General features: G+C 33.2%; 1 protein-coding gene and 1 pseudogene across 1 annotated transcript; both read right to left on the bottom strand.

The window, feature by feature from the left end:
• Positions 1-6,524: 6,524 nt before the first annotated feature.
• On the bottom strand, positions 6,525-8,502 carry LOC104719719 (uncharacterized). Its single transcript, XM_010437686.3, has 5 exons — positions 8,184-8,502; positions 7,480-7,577; positions 7,211-7,378; positions 7,081-7,123; positions 6,525-6,971 (listed from the first exon to the last, which is right to left on the bottom strand). The coding sequence occupies exons 1-5, from the start codon at positions 8,405-8,407 to the stop codon at positions 6,890-6,892; spliced, it is 615 nt and encodes a 204-aa protein (XP_010435988.1). The 5' UTR covers positions 8,408-8,502; the 3' UTR covers positions 6,525-6,889.
• Positions 8,503-8,804: 302 nt separating this feature from the next.
• Positions 8,805-11,173, bottom strand: LOC104720654 (putative protease Do-like 13; annotated as a pseudogene).
• Positions 11,174-11,510: the final 337 nt, after the last annotated feature.

Below are 11,510 nucleotides of genomic sequence, written 5' to 3'. Positions count from 1 at the left end.
GCACAACCACCCAGTTGATATAGGAAAAAAGAGGGTAAGAAGTAATAGACACGCGGACGGTTAGATATTATAAATTAAAAGTTGAATCAATGGCTTAGATCAGTTTGTAGTTTGGAGTTGAAAACGGTTACACCGTCTCTTACGGACAGATTAAAAAAAAAGTTTATTGCATCCACACCTACTTTGGGTTCAACTTGTTACAAACTTAGTATACTTTCTTAAGTTTGATGTTTAGGTGTCATTGTTAGTTAGATAGTTTTGCCCCTCTCCTCTTTCTTTCTTTATTTTCTCTATTTTTCTCTTTTTTTGTTATTAACACTTAAATGGTTATCATAAAACAAATTATCTATTTATTTATATATAATATGTTATGATTATATATTTTTTATATTTTAAGATACACATTGCTATATTTTTGATGAATTTTTAGATTATAAAGTATCAATTTGTTGTTGAACATTTGTTCAATGATAAGTGGATAGTCAATTGCAGTATTGTTAATAGATAGTTACTTGTGTTTATCCATATACAATAGAAGTAATACACATCAATTCAGGTGAGTATGATAACGTGCCCATATGGAAACATATGGGGTTATAGTGCAATTTGTGGATACAATATTTGTCTACATGGATAACTATTTATAGATACAATATTTGTGGATATATTATTTGTCAAACTTATCCAAAAGGATAACTATTTGTGGATACAATATAAGTTCACAAGACCACAATTAATCAGTAAAATCACAAAATCACAATAAAACCAAGAAAACCCAGATCGAATTTCATATAATCTAAAGTGATAAGGAAAAAAATCTAAATATTTCACCTTCTCTAGATTTCCACTATTGTTGGAATGGTTTTTGAAAACTTTAGAAAAGGAATGAGAGAGAGAAAGAGAGAGAAACATAAATAAGTTTTTCTCTTTCAGTGGATGAGGAAAAGCAAAACAAGGAAGAAGAAGATGTATTGTTTGGTTGAATAATTGTGAGAGAGAGATGGAGAGAGATAGAGAGAGAGAGAAAATAGAAGGAATTAGAAGAAGTGAGGGGTAATATGTAATTAAACTTGAGAAAAGTATATGAGTAGTAGAAAGTGGGTGCGAGTGTTAATACTTTTGCAGAAAGTGGGTGTGGGTGCAAAATTCCCTTAAAAAAAAGGGAAATATGTTATTAAAAATCTCCAAGTTTACATTTTTGCTGATTTAAAGCATCAACTCTTATTTTCTTTTTTTTGTTGACTTCTAAATAATTCACGAATTTTTTACTACTAACTCTCATATTGTGATTGTGATTTTAATTTTAATTCTCCATTATTGAAATAAATCAGTCCACTGTCTATCGATTAGCCTATCTATAAACTACTGTAAATCACCTCACACCACCCACGAACATGAATTCATCCTTCGACCTTGAGTAAAAACACTAATAAAATTTCACTTTTTAGAAAATGTTTGAACTTGTGATTCATGCCAAAGCAAACTACGTACGTAACTTGTAAGAAGATTTAGGGTTATGCTGCTTCATCTCCATGCCAAATTGACAACCCTCTCTCTCTCAAAGATCCCTAACCACCCAGTTGATATAGGAAAAAAGAGGGTAAGAAGTAATAGACACGCGGACGGTTAGATATTATAAATTAAAATTTAAATCAATGGCTTAGATCAGTTGTAGTTTGGAGTTGAAAGACGGTTACACCATCTCCAAGGGGGAGATTAAAAAAAAAAGGAAAAATGTTATTAAAAATCCTAAAGTTTACATTTTTGTTGTTTTAAAGCATCAACTCTTACCTTATTCTTTTGTTCTAAGTAATTCACGAATTTTTTGTTGACTTGGCCTGATAAGGTACAATGTTAAGTGGCCAAACAAAGAAACTAATTAATATAAGTCTATGTAAAAAAAAAGTCATTTCTTCCAATCACATTTATTTGTTTATGTTCTTTGTTGGCTGTGAATCGCAAATAATGAGATGAATCGCATTACACAAATAAGATTATGTAATTTATGTATTCATTCTTCATTTAAACTCCACTACTAACTCTCATATTGTGATTGTGATTTTAATTTTAATTCTCTACTAAATTATAAATTAATGTATTTTAACTAATAGTTTTAATTTATTTAGTTTTCAAATTTCCAGTTAATTAAATTTTATCTAATTAATTTAATTTTGTTTAGAATGTTTTTTCTTCTTTTTACGTTTTATACAGTTTATAACCTAATTACATTAAATTTGTTATTAGATAGAATATAAAATTTTAAAACACTTAGTTTTGATTTCAATAATTAAATAGAGGTATATGCCTATATGGTATGTTAGTGTAAATTTTTATGTGTATTCATATTTTTCTTTTTGAATAATAAGAATGTGTTGTAGTATGTGTAATATTCTGTAGTTCATATACTAAATAATTTATAAGTTAATTTTTCAAACTATGACTACAAATCTATAGTATATAAAATAAACTAATAGTTTTAGTGTTGGTTCTATAGTCCAAACCCGCCATGCTAGGCGGATCACACAACATGTTCAAAGATTTTTAATCCGCAAAAACTCATCATACGAAACCCGTGAAAGTAAAATATAGTATGTGAGGCTAAAAGTCTCTTTTTATCAAATCATTTTTTCAAAACTTAAAGAACAATACCTCTTCACTCACCTCATTATAAAATAAGGAAATAAAATCTGTATACATTTACAATTATGTTTGTTATCTTTTAAAACAATTAGTTTTTATATATAAAAAAAATCAAATATAAGTAGAGTTAATTTATTTATTAAATTAATAATTAATGCTAATGACATTCTCTGTAAATAAGTTGAAACTTCATGATTTATTTCATAAGTGTCTCCAAAAATGTATATATAGATATATCTAGATTATTGAAAAATAAATCAGCCCATTGTCTGTCGATTAGCCTCTCTATAAACTACTGTAAATCACCTCACACCACCCACGAAAACGAATTCATCCTTCCACCTTGAGTAAAAACACTAAAACTTCACTTTTAGAAAATGTTTGAACTTGTGATTCATGCTGAAGCAAACTACTGTAAGCTTTGATGGCTTATGTCTTAGTCGTTCTTCTCAACAAGTTGTTGGTTGACTACTTCGTTTTTGGGATAGTAATCGTTTGTCAGCATCACTTCAGAAGCAAGTATACCATGAAATACATCTCTTTTTTTTTGTAGTGTTTTTCACAATCTATTGTTTCATGGATTAATGATCTGATATGAAATTTCAACTTTTGTTTCGTTGTATGGATTAATGATATGAAATTTCAATTCCAGTTTGTGGGATGTTTTATTTACTTCTTAGATTTCAGACTAGTGGTTTGGTTATGTTTTTGATACTAAAATCTCATGTGTTTGATGATGATGAGGTCGCTTAAAGCACTAGTTGTTTGCCCTGCTATTCGTCCCAGACAGGTTGGTGCATGTGCTTCGCTTGCCAACTATACTGGTTTCAAACATAGAAGCCAATTATGGGGTAATCATCAGAACAATCACATTTAGATTCTACAATAGGAGTGTTATTAAGTGTGTTTTAAACACTCACTCTGATTGTACTCGAAACATCGCTGAGAATTTTAATGAACACGATGAAGAATATGTCAAATGAATTAAATCTTAAAACAACGCAAAAAAATATGATCTTCTAATTATATCCTTGTATTGATTTTTATGCATTTTAATTGAAAGCATTTTATCACAACAATAAAATAAATTACTATAGTACTCAAAACATGAAAGGACTCTGATCAAACGCGGTGCTTTGTTGTAAAATACGTCCAAGCGAAAAGAGTATGTAACCAAGAGATACAGATTTATGCACAGAGAGACAATACATACAAAAGAGTTTACAATAAGACAGTAAGAACACACACATTGATCCATTGAGGTGAAGCTATATGCTTTGATTTCTCCACACATCTATGTAAATGATCTATGACACCCCAGTTTTAGAGGCTTACGGAAAGGTTTAAAAAGAATTGATTTGGCCACCTATGTCCCCAAAGCGCATTTATCTTTTCAGTCAAAGGTCCAGAGAGAACTCCACAGTTAAGTGTGCTTATGTTTGAGTAGTCTCAGGATGGGTGATCTTCCGAGAAGTGACTGTCGGATCATGTGGTGATTTGTAGGGTCGGTAACAAGTCTTTAAAACCTTCCGAACATAACAAACCGGCCGTCAGATATGGATGGGCTCACGGGCCTAGTGAGAGGATGTGAGGCCAATTAAGGAAGGTGGGCCCATGGACTGGGATTAGGCATGGGGCCCACTAAGAGGTGGTGGTCGGAGCGTTACAATGATCAAACATATTTTCTTTGTGTTTTACAATTTTGTTTTTTTGATCCCTAGAATTTAAGAATTTGTAACCCAAGCGTGATTAGTTTAACCAATTAGATAGATACATAAATAAAAGTTGTAAATTGAATATAGTATAATACATCCCCGTGCTATGCTCATATTGTATCCATAGTATAAAATAATGAAAATATTAAAAAGAGAGAAAAATGAACATGAGGCCTAATAAGAAGTGGTGGTCGGAGTGTTATAATGATTAAACATATTTTCTTTGTGTTTTACAATTTTGTTTTCCGATCCCTAGAATTTAAGAATTTGTAACCCAAACACGATTAGTTCAACCAACCACTTAGATAAATACATAAATTAAAATTGTAAATTGAACATAACAGATTACATCCGGTATCCGATCCGGGATCCGCTCATCCCAGTCCATGGGTCCACCTTCCTTAATGGGCATGAGACCTATTATCCGGGATCTGGTCATCCCAGTCTATGGGTTGGATGATTATGATGATGGACACGATGGAGGATGAATACAAGAAAGCTATGGCTGAGAAAATGAAGCTCGAGTTTTATAAGTATTGGGGCAATTTTGACAATACAAACATGATGATCTATGTTTCTGCAGTTCTTGATCCAAGATACAATCTGAGATGGGTAAAGTGGATGATTCAAGGTACTTATCCTAACCATGAGGCTAGTTGTTTGATTTCCAAGATAACAAATGCTTTAGACAGATTGCTCATATACTATACATCTTTGCAAGCACAAGAATCAGCGGGATCCAAAGGTAATGCAAATTCAGGGTCAGATCATGCTAAGAACAATGCAAAGAGTCATTCACTTTTAGATGATATGTTTGATGATGCTGTGGAAAGTGAAGAGTCTGATTTATCAAAGTCAGAGCTGGAGTATTATTTGGATGATATTCGAGAGGATCGAAGGATTCCCAGTTTTGACATATTGTACTAGTGGAAGACAACAAGATCTAAATAAATGGTTTTTTCATTGATGGCAAGAGATATGTTGGCTATGCTTGTGTCAACTATTACATCATAATCTGCATTTAGTGCAGGTAGTCGAGTACTAGATCGTTTTCGTAGTTCACTCACACCAAGAGTTGTGGAAGCTTTGATTTGTACCCATGATTAGTACCGTGACAATGATGAATATTTAAAAGTATAAGAAATGGTTGCTGAGCTTGAGTATATTGTATGGTAATGTTTTTTTTTTGTTGTATATCTTCTAGTTTTATGAATTTTTATAGCTTTTCAAATGCTAATGATTGTTATTATTTCTATAGAAGTGAAGACTATAAATTTACAGCCATGACCAAGGCGGTGTGTGAGGATGAGGTAATTAATCTTAGAGCCTTTATCTTTTGAACTCAGAATAGTCTTTCTGGTTATTAGTATGAATTTCATGTCTAACACATATTTTTCTTTCTTTTTCAGATTTCAAGGAAGAATACGAAGATGAGTGGGGACATCACGATACATCACTTGAATCTTTTGAACCTTTTGCTATCTTTTTGAACTGTTGGTAATCTGGTGTATCAAACATAAATCTTATGTACCCTAGAATCGTTTCTTTTTATAAAATATGTGATATTATGATACTCAAACATGTGATATTTATGATACATTGGAGCCGGATATCCGCGGATATCCTAAATTTTTGTGGATATCCGATTGTCCGGATATCCGGTATTTCGGAGCCTAAGTCGCATAGTAAAATTGCGGATCCGCCGGATTTAGATATGGAGGCGGAGACTTTCATTTTGGCCGGATATCCGGCTCCGTCTCTGGGCTACCGTGCAATGTCCATATTGTATCCATAATATAAAATAATGAAAAATAGAAAAGAGAAAAAAGTGAGTCCATCACCTTACCATAGGGGTTTTAAGTGGACTTTAAAAACTCATATTTAACCGTCACAAGATTAATTGCTTTTTTCCGTGTCGGATAAATATGGCGGCTGTTCAGGGTCCAGTTTTCTGTTTTCTACCAACAAAAACAACGTCATGTTGATGACAAGTATGAGTTAAACATACTTGGCTTCAATAATTATCGGGAGGGTTATTACTTCAAACAAAACTCGAAAAACTCATAGGTATATATATCTTCAGTTTGTTTGTGATCAGCCTCACTGTCTTCAGATTTTAATTATAGGTTGTGATGAACTTCATTATGCTGCGGAAACCGACAATGGACATTTTTGGCCGAAAGGAGATTTGGCTTCTTTATCCCTGTTAATGTGCTGTGACAAGTAATGCAGTTGAAACATGGGAGAAATTTGTCATGTTCAACATTAATGTTAAACTTGGTGAATCATGGGCTGAGCGAGCTTCTTCTTAGATTGACTAGCTATCCATGTGTCTTTAGATTGACTCGCTATCCATTTGTGTCTTTAGATGATTGCCTCCATTTCGTCTTTAGATTTGGCTTGAACTTGTGACTAATGGTTATGGATGGTTCGGTTATGAAATTTAACAGTCATGAGATTCTGACAGAATTTTCAAAAGAGCTCTTCTTTTTATAAACAAGATTGAGCTCTTCTTTTTTGTCCACATCAACCTCTTACCACAACTCATCCTTCTTACTCTTTTTCTTCCTAGAAGCAAAGCTACTTGGTCCAATCTCTATTGACATTCTCTTTGTTCTATAGAAGTGACCAAATTAAATTGGGTTATTATTATGACACAATCAAAAGGATTGTACCAACAAAAAAAAAAAAAAAAAGAGAGAGAGCAAATGTACATAGTACATACCTTTCTGATAGCTCTTCAGATTCTTTGGCATCACAATGAGAAGCTGTACTTAAATCAGATGCAAATCCAGTTAAAGTTTGGATAGGAGATAACAATAGAACCAACAAAAAAGAAAAGAAAAGAGAACAACCTTTGCAGTATCCTTCATCGATCTCTTCATCTGACTCTGAACCAGAAGTTGACTTAAGCATCCAAAAGTCAGGTTCTTCAGAATCGCTATCGTCCTTATCGCATCTTGGTTTGGGTACTTGTGTTTTCTCGGTCCTTCCACCTGATCCAGCTCCTCTTTCCACTTGCTCTATGCAAATATACCAACATCAAAACGATTAAAAGCCATGACATAAGAATCATTACAAAAATGTCAATGAATTATCATGAGTGGAAACCAATTTAGTGAACCTAATTTGTGAAGAAAGCTTCTCCCATTAACGTGTTTCCAGATATGTTCCTCGTTCTTGTTCACAGTATCCCCAGTAAGCTTGCACACAAGTTTCGAGCTGCGAACATAGCCAAAAAAGCAAAAAGAAAAGCCTTATAACTTGTAATCATAGCTAAAACCAGAAGAAAGCTTTGAACTTTAAACCATTTTGGATGCTGAGAACAAAGCCAAAAAGGCTCAAAATCAGAAGAAAGATTATAACTTTTAACTATTTTCAATGCAATTCAAACTGACTTAATACAACAACAGAAGTTAACAACAAATGCTCCTCAGTAATCTAAAGAAAACAAAATTAACCAACTTTTTTACTATACCTATGAAAATGAAGCAAGGGATCTAGATGAAAGTTAAACTAATACAATCTGAAACTCTTAGAAGACATCCAAAGACATGAAAGTCACAATTTTCTACTCAAAAAACACTGAAAGTTCCATCCTTTTTTTTTTCTCAGAAGATCATCAAAGTTTCAACAAAACTATAAACAATTAATTAATAACCAATGATTTGTTTGAATTGCAATTCGTATAAATTTTTCAATTTGAGAAATTGCAATTCAATTTGTTTGATTTGTTAAACCTCCAAAACTAATGTCAATTGCAAGTCCTAACCCAAACTATAGAAAAATCTCTAAAAATTTGTTTTTTTCCCCAGAAAACATACTAACCGAGAAAATGGGCACTGGGAGAACATGTTGAGAGGAGACTTCCCCTGAGACAAAGCGTGATCGATGAGTCCTACACGACACCGTTTCTTTAGAGCGTATGACTCTTCGTCTCCGGCTAAAACCTCGTGACCAGTCTCGACGCATCTGAGCCTTCCGTTCCCAAGATCAACGAACGTCGGTGAACCAAACAGATTCTTCCCTTCTTCCGTCTTCTTCTGCATCATCGTCTCCGATTCACCTTCAAGCTTAAGCAAGCATAGACTTCTCTCTCTTTAGTTCGTCGACATAAAACCATAACCGAACCCAATTGTATTAAACCAAAACCAAATTTGTTGGTTTTTGTTTTGGTTTTGGCGAAAAGTCGGAAACGATAACTATACCAAATAAATTGAACCGAACAAAACAAAAAAAAAAAAAAAAAACACAAATTTTACTTTGTTCGTTTAATATTACAAATTAAATCTTAAGAAAATAAAATTGTTATACTGAGAATGGAAAATCTTTAAATTCTTGTTTGTTTTGTATCAAATAGTATACAAATATAATTTGTAGAGAGAATCAATTAAACCAAAACCGAATTTAGTGTAACCGGTATAGTATGAATAAACCGAAATTTAATATTTATACCCTCGTACTCGAACATGTTTTGGATTGACCAATCATGAGATCATTGGACATTGCCCATGGTACCCTATGACGTTCCAAGATCAAACAAGTCGAACTTTTCGCCGACTGATAATCCAAGACTATAACTCGACCACCTCCTAAGTCTAGCCTCAAATCTTTGTCGCTACATTTCTCTATGAGTTCATACAAATGCTTTAGATTCTCGACCTTCACTTCGTTGACGCTCTTCACCTTTTTCCATGACAAAAAAATATTTAGATAAGCCAAAATAGTCTTTTACTTTTAGTAAACTTTTATAACTATATAATATGATCCTTTTTGTTACCTGCAAATTCTTGAACATGTAGAATTCCACATTGATCACATCAGCTAATATCTACAATAAGAAAACATTGTTATTTAGATCTATTTAACTTATCGTAATTCATTTCTAACTAATAAGAAAAAGAGTAATCATTTGATCACAAAGCCACAAACCTCAGAAATAATGACAATTTGATCACCGGCTTTTTTGGGCTTATTGTTGTCGTTGTTATATGCGAGTTTATGCATAACGTTGGAACTTTTGATGTGTTGTTTACTGAGAGGCACAAAGACAAAACCAGCGAATATGTAATAACTTGAGTTGTTATCAACTAGCCATTGCACCTTCATAGAGTAGATTGACCACAATTCATCCGTTAATTTAGACTAAAATGTGATCATATGATTTAGTGATTCACAAATAATATATATATGACTTACTGGCTTTAGAGTGATACTGAACTCATGCATTTTTCCCTCTCTTAAGACTTTAAGTAAGATTGTTTCACCTGATTGCTTCATAGAAACCAAATCATCCAACGTTATCCTTTTTTCTCTGTTTGGCAAAACAACTGCAGCAAATATAAATCTCAGTAGTTACACTAAATTAAACCTGCATACAGAAAAATATAAGTAAATATGTATTACCTATCCCATCATTTTCTATAGCTACACCATCGATTGCAAGAATAATGTCATCTTTTTTAAGAATATTGAGGGCATCAGAATGTTGATAAATATTGTTTATAAGAACCCCTGTCATTTTAGAACCCATCTTATAATGAATACGAATATATGCATCCTCCATAGGTTGGTATGATAGATTCAGCGAGCAGAAACCAACGTAGTGACCGGTTTTTTCGATACCCGTTATAAAATGTTTAACTACCGGAGCTGGGATTAAGTACCTGTTTTGGTGAAAACCCACAAAAAGTTGTCAGTTAAACTTTTGATTTCAATTGCTAGAACAAAAAAAATATATATATATATATATATATGCACAAAATCATCCGAAACTTGCCCTATATTATTTGAACGTTTACGATATTTAAACGCTACACCAACAACTTTGTTTCCTATGCAAACCGGACCACCACTATTTCCATGGTTAATTGCTGCATCTGTTTGTATTACCGGTAGATTAGTGGCACCATGACCATAATTTTTTGATTCGATTCTACTCACAACACCTGTTGTAGTGGAGATACTCTCACCACCTGCCATTGAATTATTAGAGGCAGATCATAAACTCATTATCCGTTTCTTTAATGTAAACAGTTTCACTATATATACCTTCTGGATAGCCAACAACAGTTACTGATTCATTCCGAGAGGGCATGTCTCCAAGCTCCAAAGGATTCATATCTTCCCAAAACTCTTGGCTTTCTATCACCAAAATAGCCAAATCACATTCACGCGCGATGGCTTTACTTCTGCTTTGTACTTCTTTGGTGATCCATGCTTTATAACTTGCACCAATATGTGATCAGCCACCACATGAGCGTTTGTAATAATCCTTTTCCCCGAAATCACAACCCCTAAAATCATGTCTCCAAAAAATGAGTCAAAATTAACGAAAAAACAACACCAATATGTGACTTAGTCACCATCCACATGCATGAGTTTAAAGATTTATATACACCAACAACGAAGCTCTAATATACGAATTGCATGCACATGGCAATATACTTCAAAAAGAAAAAGTTTAGTATATATATGCTCCAATAAAACTTCATAAAGGCTCTAATATACGAATTCCATGCACATGCTAATATGTATGTATTCATACCTGAGCCTTTGGAATGTCGTTGTGGGTTATTTTGCCAAGGATAAAAAATGTTAGGCTTCCTATAAAAAGTGTGGATCTTCACCACCGAATCCAACACCGACTCATTAGTCGTAACCACGGAGTTTAATATAGTTTTCTCAGCATCAACAGAAGAAGAAGAAGGATTAAAACGAAATAAAGAAGCAAAATCGTTTAAAACTCCGGTGAAATTTCTGTTGATTCGCAGTAGTCGGACAAAATTGTTCCGGCCGCGAACTGACCACAACGACATTATGAGAGAATGAATTGTCGGGATATTATTATTTCATTAGGCATTCTTATAGATACATATATTTTGCTAAATAGCTTTGTTTCCATTCCTATAGATAGGTAAATTTAGTTACCAATATGATTTTTACTTTTTAGCTCCTTAATATGTTTAGTTAATATGTACCGCTTCTCAATAAGGGAATTTCAATTTTTTTTTTTGGTCAACGATTGGGCCACAATTGGCCGGCCCATTAGCCAAATTCCTATATTCGTAGGAACTAGGATTCGATTCCGGGTATGATGGTGCCTTCTACAAATGGACTTACCTTCTGCCACTACACTAAGGTCACTTCACTTTC

Source organism: Camelina sativa, chromosome 10 (assembly GCF_030686135.1).
Source record: "Camelina sativa cultivar CO46 ecotype springtype chromosome 10, ASM3068613v1".
Classification (NCBI taxonomy): Eukaryota; Viridiplantae; Streptophyta; class Magnoliopsida; order Brassicales; family Brassicaceae; genus Camelina; species Camelina sativa.
Note: the sequence above shows the minus strand (reverse complement) of the source record. Positions and strands in the feature narration are given on the sequence as shown.